Raw genomic sequence first — 24,750 nt, forward strand, 5'->3', positions numbered from 1 at the left:
TTTGACAATGTTTCCATAAATATTTTACTTAGCTCTCTGGATCAACAACTAACTAATAGAAAGTCTTCTACTAAACAGGCAAATGGTACTAACGTCACCAACAACAGGAGAAACCACTGCTCCAAGATATACTTCTAAAGGGCTAAAGCAGAGCCTCAGCATTAAGTCCACTGTACATGGATGTACTAAACAATTTTAACACAAATAAGGCAAAAATCTTAGAACTTGCAGAACAAAAAACTCTGAATGATATTCTCCAAAAGACCTCCAAGAAATGCAATAAACAACCTAACAATCAATAACAAAATGAAGGCCAACTGGAACAGATTAAATAGGGCACAATACAATGGCATTAGAGTGGCTTTTGACTTCATGCAATCAACACAAAGAATATTCCTAGAAGCAGGAAAAACTACACTAAAGCTTAGAAGAATATGGTTATCCCCAAAACTTATCCTGAAGCATAGTAACATTTATTAAAACCCAATGCTTAGGAATCTACTTTGCATTCATGCAAGGAGATCACCACATATTGGAACAAAATATCAAACACCAGCTACCATTGAAAGTCTAAATGTGATGCTACAATTTATCCCAAAAACACAAATGTCAAGATTAGTCCCATGCAATGAATTCCCATATTTCCAGCAAACCCAAACTTCAATAAATACAACTTATATAAGAAAAGAGGAACACAACAACAAAATTTCTTCAACTTATATTGCAATGCCTAAAATTACAATAGCATTTACAGATGCATCTGTAGAAACCATAAGCAAAACATGTGGAATAGGAATATACTGCAAAAACCCTCATATGGAAATGAAAAGAGGACTAAGTGGTTATACTCCAATAAGCATAGCGGAAATCTTAGCAATCAGGGGAGCTGTAACAATGAGAAATTGACATCAGACTTCTGTGGATTCCAAGCCACATTGGAATTAGAGGAAATCACAAAGCAGATGAATTGGCATAAAGAGGAAGGCAGATTATGCTGACTAATGGTAAAATGGCTGGATTATGAAAGTCTTGAACCAAAACCCCTGAAAAAACCATGATTCCATGGCAGCATATACAAAAATAGGAAACACATAACACTCCTCACTAGAATGAGATCGATTAGTGACAGCCTCAATTTCATTTGTGAACAACTAGGAACATTTAATCACATTTTGTTGATTGTGCCAATGGACCAAAATTCCAATATAAGATACTAACTTGCAGCAATGAAAGTGAGAGAATGAAAACATTTCTATTAATTGTTCTTCTTCAACTTTTGAGGAGATAAATATGACAAGCTTTTCAAAGATCAGATTATGATCCAAAAAGATACCTAGGAACCTCAACACATTTGAATCCTCAATATTACTACCCTCCAGATTGCACAATGAAAAAAAAAGATTTCTTCTGTTTTGTTGATGCTTAGGCTAAGTTTATTTGCTGCAAACAGCAAACAGCACTGACCTGACCTGTCGATATTGGACAAAGAGTTTCAGCCAAACCAGTTTTTTGCATTCTCCCAATAAGGAAGGTATTTGAGAAGTGACAGGGTTCAAGCCATAGTGTTTGAGCTTGCTAAGAATGATCTGATGGGAAAACCAGTCAAAGGACATATTATACATTTCCTATCTCAAAGCCTTCAATTACCTACCTACTTCATAAACTCCAAAGTTGCCTTTGTAGTAGATTGTTTTTCTCTAAACCTTAATTGAGAGCTATTAAGGATTCTGTTTTGTTTAAAGTAGGTATAAAGTTGTTTTAGAAGCAGCTCGAACACTTTTGACATGGTGGGAGATAATTAATATTGGACGCTAGTTATTTAAATCATTTCTACTTTCTTTCAACATTGGTACGGCCTTTTGAAACTTGGTTAAAGGATATTAAATGCTTAACATACGAGGAGACATTCAAATTTTAACGGTGTAAGTAACCTTTCAGCGCACCCCGTGCATTTGAAGGGTAGTCACGTTTCGCACTGTCGGCGCTTAAGACTGCATTAGGCTTCGGACGTGACAAGAAAATGCGAAATAATGGAAAATTATTACCGAAAGCGGCCCCATTATTTACTAGGGACGTGCCTAGTGGAATTTTGGGTATTAACTCGGAAAATTATATGTATAATGCAATTTGGTAAAAACAAAATCATTATTGAGTTGGGTTAGTACATGATTTCCTTGGATTAGAATTAAAAATGCAATATCCCTCTGTACTTATATTACAGTTTTTAGTTATTACACAGATTCTGATCACTCATCAAGAACATAAAACCAACCAATAAACCCCTTTATACATTTATTGGATTGAGCATTCTATAAATTAAGTGAACAGACGGTTTTCGTGGGTTGGTGCCTTAATTAATGATTCTCGGCCTGTCAACATAACTTTCATTATATTACCCAGCATGGAAAGAAAGAAAAGAATAAACGATAAGTATTATTAGATCGACCCTGGTACGGGTTAGGCCGCTTGGCAACACAATTAATCTATTTTCGCCTTTCCTGTTGGACACGGACAATGTCTGCACGATTCTGCACACGAGGGGTAAATGCACTTCCGGACCATGTGGCGCCACATCGCGCGTATACTTTGGCTTTGTTTTACCGATGATTTAATGTTCGATGGATGAATATTCGTTTCAGAAAAAAAAAGGTTGGATTTTCCTAATCAGCCTAAGGGTAAAAGTTCTTTAAAACTTAATTTTCATAAAAGTCATTTTGTATTTCTCAATATCCAAGTTGTACATATTTAATGGTAATATCTGCCCAACAAAAGGAATTGGTTAATATTTAAGGTTGAAAGGGCCTTCTATCACCATTTGACCATTTCAAAATACTTTAAAAGTTTTGGGTGTATCCATTCAGGATTATTAGTGTCTTAAAAATTAGAGATTGTGTGATTTAAGAATCCATTTATGTTAAAGAGGAATTGTTGAGTCTTCTTTATAATGAAAGTCATATAAGATTGGGTGGGGTTAGTTCGAGAACCAATTTATATTGAAACATTGAGCTAAAAGTCTTAATGCATTCAATCTGATAACATTTTTGAGAAACTTGCATGAATTATTTACTCTTAAAAATTTCACATTTAACCTAAAATTGACTTGATAATTTCAAATTGAACACCTTGTATCTCTCTTATAAAATTAAATTTCCATAACTTTATACTGCTGACCCTAAAAGGAAAAATTATATTTTCTGAATCCGTTCAGTCAATCATGTTTTTGGATGTAAATTTAAGATGTATGCAATTTAAATATAATATGTTGGGCCTAAACAATTTGTTTCTGAAAGCTCTTATAGATAGGCCCTTTATACTGAAAAATTTTTATGATCTGAGTTAGATGCAGTTAGTTTAAGAAGCAAATTTCCTTCATTTTTGTTAAATTCTTTATGTTAAAAATTGCTTTCAGATTATGCCTGCATATCTTTTACATATTTTCATTATGTTTATAATTTATTTACATATTGGGTCTAAATTACCTGTTCTTGGGATGGTTGGTTTCTAGGAACACCCTGTGTTCCTTTGTATTGAAATGAAAGTTAATGAAGGTTGGGTGTGGTCAGTTTGAGAACCAAGAACTCTGCTTTAATGTCGAAAATATTGAGCTCTGATTTTAGACCCATAAAAATATGATAAATTTCTTTATTAGTTGTTCCCAAGAGTGTTTCTATGAAGGTTTAAACTCTGGGCTCCCTAATATTTTAATCTTAAGGCAATAAAAATCAAAATACATAGTAAACTTCTTGTATACAAAAATTATAAATTTTGGGTCTATTAGTTGTTCCCCAGAATGTTCCCCTAATATATACATTAAAAATTAGAGCTGATTGCAGGTATCTTTAAAGAGATGTAGCTCCCTAAGGAAGCATTTTCAGAATTTCTTTTTTTTTATGTTTTCTATCTACCCTAGAAGTTTGTAACATGATCAATGGAACATATATAAGTTTTTAACAATGTCAAAATAACACAACGAAAATTTATTTAAAGTGTAATAAGCCTTAATAGGATAGGTATATAGGGTTAATAGGATTTTTCTCAATTCAAGTATAAAAGTTAATGGGGCATTAATTTCTCTTCAAGTTGTTGAGAAATAATTGTAGATTTTTCTAGCACCATATTATATATATTGTTGACAGCCTTTTTCTTGTAAGATGTGTATTGAGTTGTTTCTTTGGGCTTTTTGGATCTTAGGTTAAATGCAGTTTTAGTTTGAGAACCAAATTTTTCCAATGTTTGTTAAGATATTCAGCTCAATCGATTTCAGACTAAACCCTATGCCAGGTGACACAGGAAAAAGGGAACACTTAATAACTATTTTACTTTTCAAGATAAAAAAATGAAATTTGGTATATTGTTGAAATTGCTATAGGAGCATCTTTTAACATAGCCAGTTGTTTTCCGTCAATTCCTGTTTAACCAGAAATTTCTTATTTTTATTTTGGAAGAACACATAATCTGAAGGGACCTACACAAAATCTCGGTCTCAAAAGTCTCTTTACCGTAATATATTGAATTGAATTAAATGTCTCTGATTTTGGACCCATTACAGTCATAATATTTTTATCAAAATACATATTGGACTTGCTTTATATAAAAATTATATAGATTTTGGATCTATTAGTCGTTTCTGAGAGTGTTCATGTAAAAATTTGAACACAGGACTCCTTAAAATATGTTGAAACTTGAAAATGATAGTTAATTCAAGGTTGGGTGGGGTTAGCGGTTAGGGTTATTCTTTGTTTGATAGCCCTTAAATTGTTAAAATATTGGTCAACAAATAGAACCAAATTTGCTCAATATTGAAAAATGCATGTATTTACAAGGGCAGGACACCTGCAACCATCAATCAACTCCTGAAAGAATGACAAACATGGTGCTCCATTAGACCCTTTTAAATGTTAAAAAAAACGAATACTAACAAAAAGTTATGGGGAAAACCTTTATTTATGTATTGTATGTATGTATCTATTTGTGTATTGATATTAATTACAATAAAATGTATAGATCGCTGAACACTCAAAAGTTGGAGACTCAACATAAAAACTGTTATATTGTCACAACATACAAGATTCTTAACAATGTACCTAATACAGTCTTCTGAGTTGTTGTGTCAGCTTAATTTAAATATTCCTCCTACTACAGTGCTCAGACAGACTAGATTATTCCACCTTGAACAACATTGTACACTGTATGGTGAAAACTGGGCAATAAATAGAATGATAATATGAATTCAAATAGTGTCAGTATAGATTTGTTTCATTGTTCTGTAAGTTTACTTCAAGGAATTTTAAAATCTGCTTAAGTGCAGTATAATTTTATATCTTGACTTTGCTTAAAGTGTGTCTTCTTTTCTATTGTAGTTACTCTGTTTTAAACCATTGTTGTCCTTATATTTTATTTGATTTTATTGATGTTACCTGTTATCTGTTTTTTATTCTAGATATTTTTTTTTTTTTTAAATTCATTTAACAATTTTTCATTAAACGGGAAACCCCCATTACAAAAAAAAATAAATTATAAAATACAGTTATGTCAATAAATAATAATCCTTACTTAAACTATTAAGAGTTAAAGTACTTAACTAAAAAAAAGACTCTAAAGTAAATAAACAAAAAAAAATATCTTTGTATTAAATAATACATTAGGAACATAAATTCTCACTTGGTTTACCCATCAAACAACATATTAATTAAAAATATTAATTGAACAATACTAAGTATTCAAAATTTTCATTAAACTACCCTTAAAAGACCCATATGAATTGCCAAAAACATCTAGCCTCTCCTCCCGATCCAAAAAATCTAGAGATCTCACCAAAAAAGAGTTTTTACCATAATTGGTTCTATGGAACCCAATATGAAATAAATTATTTTGTCTAAGTGTTCTCTGAGGAATAGAAAATTTAACTTGGGAAAGTAAATCTGGACAGGATATAATACCATTCAACAACTTATAGATAAAACAGATGTCAAACATTGTTCTTCTTTTATCCAAAGACAAAACTTTAACATAATTCAATATTTAGGAATAATCATGATTAGCAATAAGATCCAAATTAAACATGTAGTTATAATATCTTAAAAATTTGTTTTACACACTCTCCAGTAATGACTTATAGACATTATACTGGGGAGTCCAGATAATTGAGCCATACTCAAGCTGTGATTGTATCAATCCCACATATACAGATTTAACAGCTTACAATGATAACCCCTCACAATTTCTAAGCGTAAAACCCAACATTCTATTAGCTTTTACTACTATTTGGTCTATATGATTGCAGAAGTTTAATTTTGTGTTAAACAGTATTCCTAAATCCTTAGCAACATCCTTTAATTGAAGTTTCTGGCCGTTAATTGTGTAAAATAATGGTATCCTACTTTTTTTCCTATGAAATGAAATTTGGAAGCATTTATTAATATTCAAATCCAACAAATTATTTTGGCACCACAGAGAAAGGCCATCAAGATCTTTCTGTAAGAGGCTGATATCAAGTTCATTCATAATAACCAAGAAAAGTTTGAGGTCATCAGCAAACATTAAAAATTCACAATACTCCAAGACATCCCTAAGGTCATTAACAAACAAACTAAATAGCAAAGGAGAGCAGAGTCCACCTTGTGGCACTCCAGAACAAACTTCAATCACCCTAGATATAAAATTACCAAGTTTAATCACTTGCTTTCTATCACTAAGAAAGCTAAGCAACTATCAGAAAAACCTATGTTTCTCAATTTTTCAATTAATAACAAATGATTTACCTTGTCAAATGCCTTGGAGAAGTCTGTATATACAGCATCAATTTGATAACCCCTCTCCAAGGCATCCGACAACTTGTTGTGGTATATGAGTAAATTTGTAAGAGTGGACTGACCACCTCTAAAACCATGCTGTTCCTCAACAATAATTTCTCTACATTGCCAATTTAAATGGGCAAACATAAGGCTGTCAAAAATTTTGGGGATGGATGACACTATGGACACACTACGATAATTTCTGACATCATCCCTCGACCCTGATTTAAAAATAGGAGAAATAAAACCTTCCTTCCATATGTCTGGAAATGTTCCAGAAATAAGAGACAAGTTAAAAAGTTTACATAGTGGCTGTGATAGTGCATATCGACAGTTTTTTAAAAGAATATTGGGGATTCCATCTGGACCAATCATTAACTTATTAGGCAAAGCCCCCAGCTTATCAAACACCTCAGCCAGACCTATGACAGACAGTCAATATTAATTTGGCTAAAAGACTTTTCAGGTGGGGTTGTATTTGCATTTGAATAGACTGCAGAAAAGTGAGTAGCGAATAAATCAACAATCTGCTGACCATCAGTTGCAACACTATTATATAAAATATTATTTAATGATAGTACTAATACTTCAAGTGCTGTACTGCAATATAAAATTTTATTTTATTGAATATTTTTTATGCTTATATTTATTTTGTAAATTGGTTAATTACCATGATATATTGAATTGAATTAAAAGTCTCTGATTTTGAAGTCATAATATTTTTATCAAAATGCAATGAAAATCTAAATACCTACTGGACTTGCTTTATATAAAAATTATATAGATTTTGGATCTATTAGTTGTTTCTGAGAGTGGTCATTTAAAAATTCGAACACAGGACTCCTTAAAATAATATGTTAACCCATTTTGCCCCAGTGATGCATTTACGCAACACCTAATTTATTTTTTTTTGTCGCAGCTAATTATTTTCTGTTTGAATTATCTAGTTTATTTTAAGAGACCTACAATGCAACTTTAGGAAAAACCTGGAAATGTTTGTTCTTTTACCAAATCAATGTCAAATACGGCAAGACGAATTGTAGTAAAAAATTTTCTTCTTTTCTTGCTGTATATTAAATTCTAAAAAAGTAGTTTCCGGTTCCTTTTTTTTAAGCAAACACTGTTTTCTTCAAATATGAACATAAATCCTTACAGTACATATGTTATTTTGAATCAGTTATCTTTATTGGCGATAAAAAAAATGCAACAAAATTTGCTGTTGCGAAAATGCATCACTGGTATAAACCATGTGACCAAAACAATATGTGACTTTTTCATGTTTGAGCCTGTCAAGAAAGGAATAATAGTCGGGAACTAAAGTGCTTAGATTTGCAGTCTAGCGAAAGAATTTGTGTTTTACTGTTCGTGTCCTGGTGAAACAAGTTTAAAATGGCTTATAGGCAGTTTCTTACTCAAAAAGAATTAGTAGAAGCTATGGAGGAGATTGATTTTTTTCACCAATGAATTTTTTTTAAATGCAAATAGAATAATAGTTTTGATTAATTGTCCCAGTGATGCGTTTTCACAAAATTTTTTTTCAAAAATATTGAAAAAAATATTTTTTTTGTTTCGAAATATTGTTTTTAGGGGTAAATAAATAAGAAATTTCTATATAAATGTTAAATTTTCTTATTATTTTTACCCTTGGGCATAAATGGGTTAAAAATGATAGTTAATTCAAGGTTGGGTGCGGTTAGTCCTGAAACCAAGCTTTCTCTATTGATGTTGAGATACTGAAGCCTTAATTTCTGATACATTCAACTTTATTAAAATTTGGTTTTTTTATAACTTGTACTAGTAGGTTTTTCTAACATTCCAACAATTATTGTGCAGGAATTCAAGCAAAACAAGTCTCTTAAATCGTTAAATTCTTTGTTTGATAGCCCACAAATTCTTAAAATATTTGACATGTATGGTCAACAATATAACCAAATTTGCTCAACCAGATTGAAAAATGCATAAAATTACAAGGGCAGGACGCCTGCAACCGTCAATAAACTCCTGAAAGAAGGACAAACATGGCGCCCCTTTTAAATGTTAAAAAAAAATGGAATACTGACAGAAAAGTTATGGGGCAAAACTTACCAGGCCTTCACCCTAATGAGGACTTCGCCCTCACCGACCGTCGGTTCGGGTTTTTTGAGGATTTTGACCGATTTAAGGCCCCCGAAGCCGGTAAGGACGACCGCTCTCATCTCCTTTTTGGGCGGCTCGTTTTCGTTTTCGGCAACAGGTTCACCGGCGGCGTTATTCGGCGATTCGGTGCCATTTTCCGTAACTTCGACCTTTTCTGGTTTATGTTCGCCGTTTTGCTCGCCGTTCATTACCGCGGGAGTTGCGTTTTCTTGTTGCTCGGACATCTTTTTAGAATACAATTTAAATATTAAACCGGCCGGCGACTTCCCGCTGCGTGAAGCTGAGAACAATGAAATTTGAAAAAACGAGAGGTTTTGTTTTTTGTTGTTATTGTTGGACAGGTAGACAACACACCGAACAGTTGGGGGGGAAATATAACGACAAAAACCGGTGCTGTATGTTGTAGCAGAGCAAAAATGTGTTTTTTTTCTGTTAAAACTTGAACTAAACCGACACCTGGGGCTTTCGAGTTCTGAATGAGAAACGAAACGCAAACGGAACGAAATTGGAATGTACGAAATGCGTTGTTCGTCGATCGCTTCTTTTGCGGGACTCGGGAGTTGATGGGAACGAACATGCGCAATGTGACACAGAAGGAACAAAAGTCACGCCCTGTCTGCTAAAGGCGGCCATACACTACCGCATCTCAACATATTTTTTTAATAAAGAATTTCATTATTTACCACTAATTATAAATCAACTTATATAACTTTATTGTTTTTTATATATATTTTGATGTAATTCACTTAGCCGTTTCATATAGTTCAGTCTAAATAGCCCCTCGTGAGTTAGAGATTGTTGTTTACTTCTCACACCCACAACTCGTTGATATTGTATGCATTTGCGACGTTGTCACATCAAGTCAACTATATATTTTTGTATTGTACGTTCCTCCTTCCATCGACTCCGTGCAATTAGAACGCTTTCTCGAAGCCTTTTCCATGGTTAATGTAATCTATTCTGAACATGTGATTATCCTGGGAGACTTTAATGTCCCCACTTATATTGAACACTCGGTATCTCCCAATAGTAAACGTCAACTTCTAAGTAATTTTTTTGATTTCCTAAACTATAAGCAATTCAATAACGTGGTAAATAACAATCTTCGCTGTTTGGATTTAATCTTTGCAAGCTTTAATATCTCTGTACTTAACAGCGGTGCATCTCTTGTCCCGGAGGATACCTACCATCCTTCTTTGTCATTTGAATTCCATGCAGGCCTTATCTCTCTCAATAACCTACCCCTTAATAAATCTGAAATAAAGGAATTTAATTTTAGAAAGGCTAACTTTCCGCTTTTGTATCAGCTGCTACTAGATACTGATTGGTCGCCTATCATGGTGCAGCAGGACGTCAACTCCGCATGTGATGTTTTTTATGATATACTGAACAACACTTTCGCTAGAGCGGTACCCTTCAAGGTAAAACGTAAAAGACGTTTCCCTCCCTGGTTTTCGGCGGACATAATTCGTAATATATATAAAAAGGAAAGAGCATTTCGTGATTTTAAGATTTTCAAGTCTAAACATCATCTAGAGATATTTAGATCTCTGCGCAAGACAATTAAAGCTCTAACTGCACAAGCCTACAAAATGTACATCCATAGTATTGAGAACAAAATAACCTCCGATCCGAGTGAATTTTGGTCTTTTATTCGAAGCAAACGTAATCAGTCTCAAATCCCCGGCTCAATGAAGCTTTCTAACCAATCATACAATACGCCTGACAGCATTGTGTCCGCTTTTGGAGATTATTTCAGGAGTGTATACACGAACTCACTTCCTAGCGATCCTCCTGTCGTCTCTGAACCTCCCTTAACTTGCATAGACGTCGTCGCGCTCGCGGCGACCGACATTATAATGGCGAGCAAGTGTCCCAAAAGCAAAATGACCTCTGGCCCAGATCTAATTCCTAGTTTTTTAGCTAAGGACTGCTCTGTTGCACTTACAGACCCTCTGCTCCACATTTTTAATCTGATCCTTAACACAGGTATTTTTCCCAATATCTGGAAGCAAGCTAAAGTTTGCCCTATCTTTAAAAAGGGCGATGCTGGAACAATAGAGAATTACCGCCCTATATCCATTCTGTGCAATTTCTCAAAGTTATTTGAGTTGGCTCTCTATAAATTAATTTTTCCCAAGGTTAAGTCCATGCTGGCCAACGATCAACATGGCTTTGTTTCTGGCCGCTCATGTACTACAAACCTAGCATTCTTCTCTCAGTTTGTGTGCGAAGCACTTAATGATAGAAGTCAAATCGATGTTATCTACACAGACTTTCAAAAGGCTTTTGACCAGATTGACCACTTCATCCTATTAAATAAGCTTGAACGCCAGTTTGGATTCTCCGATCGCTTGATAAAGCTCCTTAACTCCTATTTAGTTGACCGCTCTCAGTTTGTAGTGGTCGAAGGCTTTAGATCTGCTTGTTTTTCACCCACCTCTGGAGTTCCTCAGGGCTCTAACTTGGGCCTCCTTCTCTTTAACGTTTTCGCTAATAACTTGATCTCCACCCTCAATTGCTCTCGGTGAGCATATGCTGATGACCTAAAGCTTTTCCATAGGATTGACTCTATAGCAGATTGTGGTCTACTGCAAGAGAACATGAATGCTGTACACCATTGGTGCACTTTGAATCGGCTTAACCTTAATGTTTCCAAGTGTAATGTGGCCAGCTACTTTCGTATCAAAAGTCCAATTGCCTTTAATTACTCAATTAATGGAGAGTCTCTGGCAAGGTCTACCTGTTTCAAGGATCTTGGAGTCACCTTTGACCAAAAATTTTCTTTTATCCCTCACATCGAAGATACTGTTTCTAGAGCTACTCGCATGCTAGGCTTTATTATTAGAAATTGCAAACTTTTTTTGAACACTGCCACTGCCAAAACGCTCTACTATGCATTTGTTAGATCCAGGCTGGACTACTGCTCCCTCGTTTGGTCTCCCATTTACAACCAGCACATTCACCTATTAGAATCAGTCCAACGGCGATTCCTTAAATGTTTGGCATTTAAGGATGATGGAGTCTATCCTCCAAGGGGTTTTGACCATAACCTGCTGCTCTCTAGATATACTGAACGGTCACTTGCGAAGAGGAGAGAAATGCATTCGGTGAAATTCTTGTTTAATTTACTTAACCATAAAATTGACTGCCCATCCCTTTTGCAAAGGATTTGCTTTCATATACCACGCCTAGGATCCAGACAGTGTCCAGCTTTTAACTTGGACACAGCCAGGTCTAACATTCTGTACCAGAGTCCTATTCACTTTATGTGTCAAAACTTTAACACTATTGCTGATTCTTGTGACATTCACCATGATGATTTGGCACTTATCTTGAATCACCTGCGTATGGTCGGTGGGGGAGGCTAGGTTATTTAGTTTTTGGTTATGTAGTTTTTAGCTTGAATACATTTATTTACTAATTTTTTTTTTTTTTTTTGGTCTTTTGATTTAAATTAATTCTTGATTCTTATCCTAATTTAGTGTTGATTTTTTATTATTTATTTTCTCAAGTTCACTACTTTTTTTTTTTTATTATATAGCAATTATTTTATAGTTCTTTTATAGTTTAGTTGCATGAATCTAATACAATTCATGCATTCGTACATTTATATATTTAATTGATTTTCCTGTAACTGGGTATATGTAACCTGTTGGAAATAAAGCTTATTATTATTATTATTATCAAGCATTTAAAAGAAAGAGGAATTAAGATCAGATCGTTTGTTCCACGGGACCCAAATATAGAGAAATGCGTGTTGCCTAGTGATCAGACAGAAATTCCGTTGACAGTTCTATTGACGTTGTTGACAAGGACGGGAGCGATCATGTGGCGTGGCGTCCGCCGGGAAATTTAAACCTCATCTATTGCGCGATAATTAAATTTGAAGTAATTTGCAGAATTACTAATAACCACTTTTAACTTAAATAAACAGTTTCATGCGGCGTCCAAAAGAATAAACATTAGTAAATATCAGTTACAGATGCGAGGACTTTTACTTAAAATGAAGCATAAGCGTTTTTATTTGTGTGTGATCCTTGTTTTTAGTCTGTAAGTTTATAACGTAGAGTACACACTATAATATTAATTTCTTCATAATCTTTTAATACGGTTCGGTTAATAAATCACTTTATTCAGTTTATACTATATTCTATTTGTGGCCTTTTATTATTTCCTATTGCGAACAGTATTTAAATAAAATTTAATTTTAATATGAAATTAACAATACGGTTATCACTTTAAAAATCTTCACATTTTATAAAAAATGTTAATTTTGAATTTGAAACAAAAATAAATGTTAATATTCGATATCTCAGACATCCCTTATCATTTTCTTTGAGAGTCAGATTCAAAACAAATCAACTAAAATATTATTTGATTTTAATTTAGTTCTCGACAAATTGCTTATCTAGGATATTTAAGTCTGAACTTTCAAGATATTTAGATATAGATACTTACTAATAATTATAAATTAGCACCAAAGTACGGGAGCATTTTTTAATAAAAAATAACACTAATTTGTCTATTAAATATTTTATTTTAAGTTAAATTGAAACAAATATAATAAAAGACTTTAAAACGCATAAAAATAGTTACAATACATTGTAAATTAAGCTGTAAGCATGGTATTAATAAGACCTTATCTATGAATATGGAATTGTTGCAGGTATTAAGCATATTTTTTCAGGCAAAATTATCTGTTTTTTTGTCATTTCCATAAGTATTATAAACATTAAAAGAAACATGTAACAAACACATCGAAATAAAAAATATGATTCTAAAAAGAATTTGATTTGGATTTTACCATTACATAATAACAAAAAAATTAACACATGTGGAAAGCAAAATATAAACTCGTACAACAAAAACCGAAATTACCTATTTCTTATAATAAATCTGTCTTCTCATTGGGAATAAATTGAATGGAATGAATAATGAAAAATATAACACCAATTGTGCAGACTTTCATACCAATGGATTGTAAATCTTTTATACAAGATAATATAGGTTTTTTAAGCCTCATTTTATTAGTATTCTTAGTAAAAAATTAAGAAACAGGAATCTTTTAAGGTTTACTTAGGTCCCTTACCATAAAAACCTTAGCTTAGATTTTTCATAAAAAAGCCCAGATATTAAAGAAATTTCATGAAACATGAGAGCACAACTAACAGTGGTTTAGGTCACTAATAGACTCTGCCTTTAACTTAAGATGTTCAAGAATAGGCTTAATGGGTTTATATATTCAAAGGGAATATTGGCAAGTTAGGATTTGAAAAGTGTGAGGTGAAGGTAATTGGAAATAATGCCTTAAATACTTATATAATACAATATCTGTCTGTATAATATAAGTATATATATAGTATAATATCTTAAGAGAAAGGAACCTTTATACTTACTAGGCCATCGACAACCAAAAGAACGACTCATTAAGGTGTTTTACGTGAACTGAAACTTACCATTATACAGCAATTTTAGGCATGTTTGGTCAATTAGAACTTGTAAATAGGACTAATTTTGCATCAGGGGTCTTTGAGTAATTATGCTCTATTATAGGAGCAAATTCGATAATTGGTGATATTTTTACTAGGACTTAGATGACAGATCTCCCTCCAAGATTTTTACTTAAAGATGGATTTGACGGAAATTTAAAAAAATCTATGATTTCTGTGATTGTCTGGGCAATTACCAATATACAAACTAGTACATAAAGGATATTTGCATGAATATCTTAACCCAGATAAAGACAGGAAAATTTAAATCTATCATTTTGATGGGTCTTAGAATTAGAATTAAATTAAAAATTATTTAAAAGTTGAGAACTGTGACATAGATATGTCCAAATAATTATAAAATAATAACTATACCTTGGAAAATGATAATACTTGCAAAATGTAGCATACTTATTTTTTCAGAAAACTCCCTTAGGTACTACGTCATAATTGATAAAGTTACCAGTCCTCTGCTCTGTGTAGCTTCACAATGCGCCAGTTGTTTGCTAGCTTCTAAAATAATTTATCAACCCCTGATACCGGAAAATCCCAAAAAAAAAAACTGAAACAGGGAATAAAGGGAACTTAAAAAAGACAGTCGAGTCGTGAAATACGACAGTTAAAATATCATTAACGTCATTATTCATCCTTTATACCCACGGTTCGTTTACTCAATTTTTAATTGCAATAGATTTAAAAATACTTAATTTTAAGGTTTTATAACGATAATTAAAGCTTGGAAGCTTAATCTCCATTTTAGTACGATCCTGATTCTAACGTCACATGTCAGAATACCAACTGACGATTAAGTTATTGTTTATCTGTAAATGTCAGATTGTTAGGAGGGGCGCTGACGTAAGAATAAGACTTTTTTTCGACGTTTATTGACTCCGAATTATTGCCCAATCTGGCAACGTCGCGGGATTGTTAAGGCCGGAAGAATGTAACAACGAGTTCAGACAACGAGACCTAATATTTTGTTATATTTTAAATTTTCAATTATTACCACCGATAACGGAAATTAATATTTATATTTATGGACTGCAATTTATATTATATTATTTTTCGTTTTGAGGCTTGGGAGATAAGGTAAGTAATTAACGAGCTTGCGTTTATAAGAACAAAATAGATCGCATCACACACACACACACACACCCTGTTTTACTAAAGGAGATCATACACTAAAGTTTTGTCCAATATTTACATTTTAATATACTCGCCGGCACAAAATTCCGCCACCCTGAAATATTGGCCAAGTTTGATGTTTTATAAATTTTTTATTTTTTATCAGATTCTCACGATTTTGCCATCAGTTTTTAGATACATTTGTTGTGATTTTTTAAAATCATTTTGTAAAGTAGCATTTTTCGATTAGGCTATATTATATAGGAGTAAAACAAACTGTTGTTTTTTCTCGTAATTTCAAAAGACCCTGTAGGAAAATTAAGGTGGACAATTCTGTTTACATACTGTTCCTTGTAATCTTTGATGTATTCTAAACATTTCGTTTTTTGATTCATTTCATTATCTCACTTCTGCTGGGAGCTGCAAATTTTTTATTAAAACGCTGATTTGAAGCTTATTTTTAGGTAATTAATGTCAAGTTTTCGGTTAAAAATTATCGACGTTGGCTAAGGACGCAATTAATGTGACATAAAGTTTGACAGTGTCACTACTATAATTTGTTGTGTGTCAATATGGTATTAACCCCAGCAGACGTGGGTAGAATTGTTGCGTTAATAGAGGATGGCCGTAGCAAAAGTTATGTCGCCCGTACTCTGAGATTTCCGCAATCTACAGTTCAAGATGCCTGGAATAGGTATTTACGGGCGGGAATTTTTACTAGACGACAATGCTCTGGCAGAAGGAGAATGACCACTGCAGCTGATGATCACTATGTCACCATTAGTTCTTTAAGAGATCGAAGATCTACTGCTGTGTTTCTAAAAAATGACTTGCAAATACTTCATGGAGTAAGTGTAAGTGAAATAACGATACGTAGAAGATTAGCAGAAGCTGGACTTTATTCACGAAGGCCAGCAAGATGTCCACAATTACTTCCTCGGCATCGACAACACCGACTAAGGTTTGCAAGATCGCATTTTGAGTGGACTCTAGAACAGTGCGCAAACTTACTATTCACAGATGAATCCAGGGTTTGTTTAAGGACGCCGGATGGTCGTAAGCGGGTATACAGACGTAGAAATGAAAGATATGCTGACTGCACCATTTCAGAACAATTCTCATATCGTGGCGGTTCAGTCATGATTTGGGCGGGTATTTCTACCGAAGCACCCACCAATCTTGTATTTATTGAAAATGGAGCTCTAACCGCCCACCGTTACATTGAGAAAATCCTTCAAGAAGTTGTTGTCCCATTTGCTCCATTCATTGGGAACCAATTTACATTAATGCATGATAATGCTAGACCTCACGTTGCACATGTAGTGAGCGAATATCTGGATGAAGTTGGACTCCCAAGATTGGAATGGCCCGCATGTAGACCGGATCTCAACCCAACAGAACATCTTTGGGATCAACTTAAAAGGGCCGTTCGTCGTCATCCTGTACAACCACAAACCTTGCAAGACTTACGACTAGCGCTGATCGAAGAATATGAGGCTATTCCTCAAGAAAGAATAAGGAACCTTATTCATTCGATGCCGCGAAGACTGCAAGCTGTTATTTTAATTGCAAAGTTTAACTGCAAGTTGTTATTAAAATTGTTTTTTTTTTTAATTAACTTATGATATACCTAGTGTTTGTTTCTTCTAATAAAAATACGCTTCAAATCAGCGTTTTAATAAAAAATTTGCAGCTCGCAGCAGAAATGAGATAATGGAATGAATCAAAAATCGAAATGTTTAGAATACATCAAAGATTACAGGGAACAGTATGTAAACAGAATTATCCACCTTAATTTTCCTACAGGGTCATTTGAAATTACGAGAAAAAACAACAGTTTGTTTTACTCCTGTATAATATAGCCTTATCGAAAAATGCTACTTTATAAAATGATTTTAAAAAATCACAACAAATGCATCTAAAAACTGATGGCAAATTCGTGAGAATCTGATAAAAAGTAAAAAATTTATAAAACATCAAACTTGGCCAATATTTCAGGGTGGCGGAATTTTGTGCCGGCGAGTGTATAATAGTCCCTATACATTAGCATAATTTTCTTTGGTTTTAAGGACTGAAAAAGCCAATATCTACGATTTAAAAGAATGTTAATTCCAAACATTTACTTAATTTTATTGTAGCAGTATTAGGCGGGGTCCTACTTACTAGCTATAAGTTATCTTTTGAGGCGTCAAAATGGCGGGCGTTTTCTTGACTTTTAAATTTTGGGCGTGGCGCATAAAAATAACAGTTTTAAATGTGAAAACGTTATGCCTACACTTAATCTGTGGTTCAAGATGGCGTCCGTCTTGACATTTAAAACTGTCATTACAACCTTTTGTCCCTCTCCCATCTATATAAACTTGGATGTGCCCTTTGGCAGCGATCTTATAGCGTAAAAATCGCAATTGTAAATGTCAGAATTGCTGAGGGGCGCCATCTTGAAAAATAAATTCACGGAGTCGGTCAAAATTGCGGAGGAGCGTAATCTTGGAAAATAAAGTAGGGATGATACAAAATATTAGGAACACTTCTTTTGGAACAGTTCCAAACGAGTAACGGCTGTAACAGGTATTAATTTAAAATTTAAGAAAATACCAGTTCCAAGATATCAACTGTTCCGGAGTAATAGAATATAATAGATTACAGACGGAACAGTGGGAATAGCAACAGAGAGAGAATATTTTGGTATTTTTTTATTATGATTAAAATTTTTAGTAGGTCTTTCTTTTTCATTAATATTATAAACGATTTAATAAACGATAATAAGTAAAATCTCGCAAAAAACCAGCGTAGTCTGGAGTTTTTTTGATATTTTTGGCGTCGAAAAACAAGTAGCCAAGTGCAATTTATGCAATCAAAAACTGTCCTTTAAGTCAACCATCTCAAATTTAAAAAAACATATAGACAGAAAGCATCCGACTGTTGAATTACCGAAAACAGATAAAAATAATTCTCGCAAGCCATGTTGCGTTTCACAAAATTTAGATTCGGATGATCCTGTTTTGATGGTAAGTATTAGGACTTTATGAAAAATGCATGTTAAATTTTAAAAAATTTCTTCACTGCCGTTAAACCACTTGTTTGCTTGACAACGGACTGTTGGTCGTCAATTAATAATGAAAGTTTTATGGCTATTACCGCCCATTTTATCAATTCTAAGTTTGAATTAGAATCCGTGCTTCTCAATTGTTCTGTTTTTTACGAGAATCATACTAGCGAATTATTGGCAAAAGAACTTGTAGCGGTAGTAAAAGAATGGAACCTAGAAAATCGGATAATATTAGCGATCTCAGATAATGCAGCAAATATAAAGGGAGCGATTAATATAACTGGCTGGAAATTTCTGGGCTGCTATGCACACACACTTACACACTTTAATTGTAAGGGATGCCCTGAACGTTCCTGGCATTAAATTGACTTTAGATAAGGTTAAGGCGATTGTAGGCCATTTTAAACGTAGCTCAAAAGCTAGTTTAAAGCTTACCGAAATTCAAAAAAATCTTGGTGTGAACCCAACAAAAAAAAATACAGGATGTTTCTACAAGGTGGAATTCCACATTTTATATGGTGGAAAGATTTGTTAAACTGTAACCCTCAATTCGCTTTATTCTGGCGCTTTTGGATGCTGATTTGCCCGTATTTAGTCCTCGAAGAATGGGAATTGCTGAAACAACTTTGTAAAGTTTTGAGGCCCTTTGAAAAGGCAACTAAATCTATAAGCAGCGAAAAATATATGTCGGGATCATTATTCATAGTAATAACAAATGGACTGCTTGATGTATGTAATAAATTACTAAGTATGGAACTATTAGACATATCTAAATGTGTGGTAAGAAAATTGCAAAACGGTCTACAAGACCGAGTGGGGAATGTTGAGTACAGAAATACCCTGGCAATAAGTACATATCTGGACCCACGATTTAAGGGTTTTGCCTTTAATAATGCCGATGCTGCGGAAAGGGTCCGCAAAAATGTTCTTAGTGGATTATCTGCTATTATTGATCGTAAAACACCAAGTGTAGAAAATATCAGTGCTGATGGCGCACAGGCATTAGAGGAACCATCTACAAAGAGGTTAAAAAAGGGAGCTGATTCAGATGATAATGACCTGTCCGTTTGGTCCTGTTTGGATAAAATGGTAAGTGGACGTAAAAACAATTCAAAAAGCAAAAGCTCCACAGGCTTTATTAGAACTTCAAAGGTACGTCGAAGAAGATATAATAAAAAGAGATTATAATCCCTTGCTTTGGTGGCAAGAAAATGCGTATGCCTACCCCAATCTTAGCATACTGGTCAAAAAAAATGTTGTGCTTTGGCGACATCAGTACCCTGCGAAAGACTATTTTCCAAAGCAGGCAATATTTTAAATAAGCGCCGTACGCGACTGTCATCAAAAAAAGTGCAATACTTATTATTCTTAAATGCAAATAATAAATTTATTAATAATAGTACAGATATCGCGGTGCCTTAAACCTAAAACAAAATGTATTATAATTTATTTCATTTTTAGGTTCTGTTAAAGGTATAATTCTTATATTTATGTTTAATATACCTCTATATATTATGTATTTAGCAATTTCGAATTTAGTTTTTTTGTTGTATTTTTTTACTTGATTATCTCAATTATTAGAATTGATACTTATTTTTTACGTCCTTTTTGACAACATGTTTTTTTTGTGTAAGTTTTGTATTTGTGGTTTCTAATAAAAAATATTAATATTTAGTTTAATGGTTTCTTTTTTGTATTTAATCCACTTAAAATTTTTTTGCAATGAAGTATCTATTAGGATTAGGCATAAAGAAATAATTTATTTTACTTAAATATTTTTTTTAATAATACCCACGTTTATATTATAATAAAATAATAAAAAGGTTCTAATAATAAATGCGTTATTTTACACCGCAAAATACAAAACGTTATTAATTTTTCATAACCGTTCCGTTTCCCCTTAAAGTAGGTATTAAATTAAATTTTATATCGTGTCAAAGTTATTTTAACGATCTCGGTTGGAACTTTTAATTAGTAACAGGTATTTGGAACTGTTCCAGAATAGGAACAGGAACGTAACGGAACAGTTCCAAAAAAATACTAGTCTGTACCATCCCTAAAATAAAGTCAACTTTTAATATAATTGCATAAAATCATTTGAAATATTAAAAAAGCCTCTTGTTTTCTTTTAAATTCTGGGCGTGACGCTTAGTTATTGGTATATTTTGGCGCGTAATATTGACGGTTTTAAATATCGAGATGGGCGCCATCTTAAAAAGTCAAGAAAACGTAAGCCTTGTCCTTTCCCCCTCTAAACGAATTTGAGTGTAATCCTTAGCAACGACTAAGCTGACTGTTATTTGGCGATTAAAAATGACAGTTTTAAACGTTAAAATGGCCGACCAGTGCCATCTTAAAATATACCGTTAAGATGGCGCCACCTGGAAAAATAAATTCAAAAGGGAGTGTATTTAAAAAAAATAAAACACCAATATCAGGATAAAATAAAAAATATATTAATAGAGTTATATGAGATCAACTACAAGAAAATTGAAGAACTTTAAAGAAACAATCGTTATCGACACAATAAAAAAAAAAACCAATACAGCTACTTGGTCAATTTGGAGGAGACAATATCCTTAACAATAATTGAATTATCAACTAAAAAAGTTTCTCGAATTTTGACAAACGACTAAGCTTAGCGGCTAAAATAAAATAAAGAGCAACTCAGACCGCGAATAAGCGAAAAATCAAGGGAAATTTCCACAAAAAAAAGAAGTTAAAACATATTAAAATAGAGACCGCCGGGTCCTGCAAAGTTAAAAACCTAATGATTACTATCAATTACTCCACATTTTTACTAAAATTAATCAAATACCATAATAATTGTAACTATACTCAGATGTGCACTATTTTACTTAAATATATTAATTTTTTATTAATGAAAACAAGGATAGCATAATGATAATAATTATAATATATGAAGAAATATTTATTCTAGATTATTCTGGCGTTGCCTCTCTTCCACCAGCGATTGAATTTTTCTGTGCGAGAGTCGTTTGGTCGTTGGCATTGTTCCCTCTACATCTATCAGAAGTCTTTTGCCTTGGATCGGATTGCCGTTTATTGCTCTATTGATGTTCATCAAATCCTATAGAAAATAATAATATTTAATTATGACGCTTTATTTTATTTTACTACATTAACACACATGAGCTTCAAGTTAAATTAAATAATATTTTAAAATCGCTCTATGAGTGGTGTAATTTAAATGATTTAAATGTTAACATCCCTAAAATAGCAAAGGAATGTTTTTACAGACACTTAAAAAATTAATGGCAAAGTTATAATCTTTGGTTCACCTTACCGACCACCATCTATTAATCTTGGTTCTTGTTTGGACGATTTGAAAAATTCTATAGTTAGTTTTTTAACTCATTCTGATAATGTAGTTTTTGGAGGAGATTTGAATGTAGATATGTTGGATACTAGCAGCCCTGGGTATATTTGTGTTAACAGTCTTTTAAGTATTATTTAACTATAATTTAACCCATGTGGTTCAGTCTCCAACTCGAATTTCAAGCATTGGAGCCAAGTTAATTGATGTTCTTGTTACTTCGGCTCCTGGCTTAATTACGGATGTGCAGGTTATTAATATGGATGACGTATCCGATCATTGTTTAGTATTAAGTAAATTAAAACTTGAAAAAACCCGTACACCAAAGTCTTTACGTACTTACAGGGACTATTCAAATTTTGTTTTCGTAGATTTTCTTAATGACATTTTGAAAATTAACTGGCAAAATATATTTAACTTTACTGACATTGATGAAATGATAACTTTTTTCCAAAAAAACGTAATTGATGTATTTGATATTCATGCGCCCTTTAAAACCTCCAAGTTCACTTAAAGTAAAACTCCATGGATTACTGACAATATACGATTTATGATGAAACTTAGACAAAAAGCCCTCACGAATTATAAAAAACTAAAAACTGATGCTGCGCTTAATGAATACAAACAAATTAGGAATTTTGTAACGGGTGCAGTACGTAGCGAAAAGAAAGCCTACTTGAATGAACAATCTAAATCAAACCCTACTTGTTTTTGGAAAACATTGAATTCTCTTAACATAACATCTAAAGTTTCTCCTTCCACAATTATTAGCGATTCTCGAAACGCACCTGATGGACTTAATTCTTTTTTTATTAATAGCATTCCCAAGATAAAAACGATATGCACTAATAATGGCCTTAAAACTAAGTATACCAATAAAGTACACCCTAATGTTAAGAAACTATTTCAATTTAAAGAAATTTCTGAAAAGCAAGTTGAAAAAATAATTTGTAGTATAAAATCTACTGCAACTGGTTCTGATGGCATGGGCATTAAAATGATTTCACTTTTAGTTCCTTATTTAATGTAACTTTTATAATTAATAAAGCACTTGTATTATCAACATTTCCATCTGAATGGAAGAATGCTGATTTACTGCCCATGCCAAAAAATAATACCCCTACGGAATTTTCTCATTATCGACCTATAAGTATATTGCCAACCCTTTCTAAAATATTGGAAAAGGCCATGTATATGCAATTAAATGATTTTTTTAGATTTAATTCCATAATTCCTATTACTCAGTCAGGGTTTCGATCGCAGCATGGTACCACGACAGCACTATTACATGTATGTGATGATATTTTTAGTGCTTTGCATAATAGAGAGGTTACTGCATTAGTGCTGCTGGACTATAGCAAAGCGTTTGATACTCTGGATCACTCTCTCCTTCTTACCAAACTAAAATATTTTGGATTACACGAGTCGGCGCTGAGTCTACTTTGTGATTACTTAAGTAATAGAAAGCAAAGAGTGCGCTTAAATTCCACCTTTTCAGAATATTTAAATATTAATCAGGGAGTTCCTCAAGGCAGCATTTTGGGGCCACTACTATTTTCGATTTATACTTGTGATTTTTCTGAATTCCTGCATAACTGCAAGTCTCACCAATATGCAGATGACGTCCAACTCTACTCAGCTTTTCCGATAAATGAACTGAATACTGGCTTAGCACGCATTAATACCGATTTAAATCAAATTGTACAGGTGCCTAATTTTCATGGGTTGGCTCTCAACGGTACTAAATCTAAACTATTACTTTTTGGAACGCCTAAATCTTATCATTTGAATTTAAATGGTATTATCAATGGAAATATTATACAACCATCTGACTGCGAAAGAAACCTAGGCATTCTTCTTAACAATCAGCTTAATTTTGTAAAACATATTTCCAGTATTTTACAAGACTAATTGGTAGGTAATTTTCAAATAAAGATTTATATAATATCACCTTTCTTCTACAAAGGCTTTACCAGAGCTAACTTTAATATGGTGGGATATACTATATTTAAAACAAGTAGTTTAGTTACAATGCAGAAATTTCATCACTAGTCGCAGGTAGTTTCATCATTAAAAGCAGGTAAATGCTGGTAAGTCATTTTGCCAAATATACTCAAAGGCACCTTCTCAGCTTAGATCAGGGAAGAATAAAGTGTACTTTAAAGTGACTCAGTACCTTGGAAGCCATAAAGCTTATATACCTATAAAGATTAGACAGCAGTATTCCGTGACTGACACAATTGAACGCTTTTGATAAATCACAGAACACTGCTGCCGAAGACTTATACTGGTTCAAGGAATTAAGAAGAGTCCGCATAAAGTGGAATACAGCATCTGCAGTGCTTTTTTAGTGTTAAAAGGCAAACTGATTTTTGTTTAAGATGCTAAAGTCAGTAAAAAACTTTGTGATGTGTATGTTAACTAAGCGTTCTACTACTTTGGACAGAGTGGAAAGTAATGAAATTGGTCTATAGTTCGACGGATCAGAAGAGTTACCTGTATTACGTTGGCAAACTTAAGGCAAGAGGGAAAACTTCCTCTAGCAAAAGATGAATCTGAATTGTTTCAATCTAACTTCTCCAAAACAAATATTTTTTATCGTTCACGTGTCAGGTCGGGCTCCCCACTCTTCATAATATTTCTGTGGCATCTCGGCCTGAGACTAAATACTTGGGAGTTATGGTTGATACTGAATTGAGTTTGAAATCATAGAGTCTCACTCTATCAACATAGAAATTCCGCAATACCACAGCAAAATGATACTGCTCGGATACTAAAACATACAAAACTAACAAAATTTTTCCAACGGGATTACGA

At 33.2% G+C, this 24,750-nt stretch overlaps 2 protein-coding genes across 2 annotated transcripts in view; both read right to left on the minus strand.

The window, feature by feature from the left end:
* LOC126734963 (synaptic vesicle membrane protein VAT-1 homolog-like) overlaps window positions 1-9,474 on the minus strand; it is a 41,238-nt gene extending 31,764 nt beyond the window's left edge. Inside the window, exon 1 of the mRNA XM_050438829.1 lies at window positions 8,880-9,474. Within this exon, the coding sequence (XP_050294786.1) occupies window positions 8,880-9,154 (275 nt within the window). The 5' untranslated portion in view covers window positions 9,155-9,474. The remainder of the gene's footprint in view (window positions 1-8,879) is intronic.
* An 11,556-nt stretch (window positions 9,475-21,030) lies between these two features.
* Window positions 21,031-24,750, minus strand: part of LOC126735272 (retinoblastoma-like protein 2) — a 31,450-nt gene continuing 27,730 nt past the window's right edge. The window contains exon 15 of the mRNA XM_050439220.1: window positions 21,031-21,687. Coding sequence (XP_050295177.1) covers window positions 21,529-21,687 — 159 coding nt within the window. The 3' untranslated portion in view covers window positions 21,031-21,528. The remainder of the gene's footprint in view (window positions 21,688-24,750) is intronic.

The sequence above is a fragment of the Anthonomus grandis genome, chromosome 4, assembly GCF_022605725.1.
Source record: "Anthonomus grandis grandis chromosome 4, icAntGran1.3, whole genome shotgun sequence".
NCBI classification, from domain to species: Eukaryota; Metazoa; Arthropoda; class Insecta; order Coleoptera; family Curculionidae; genus Anthonomus; species Anthonomus grandis.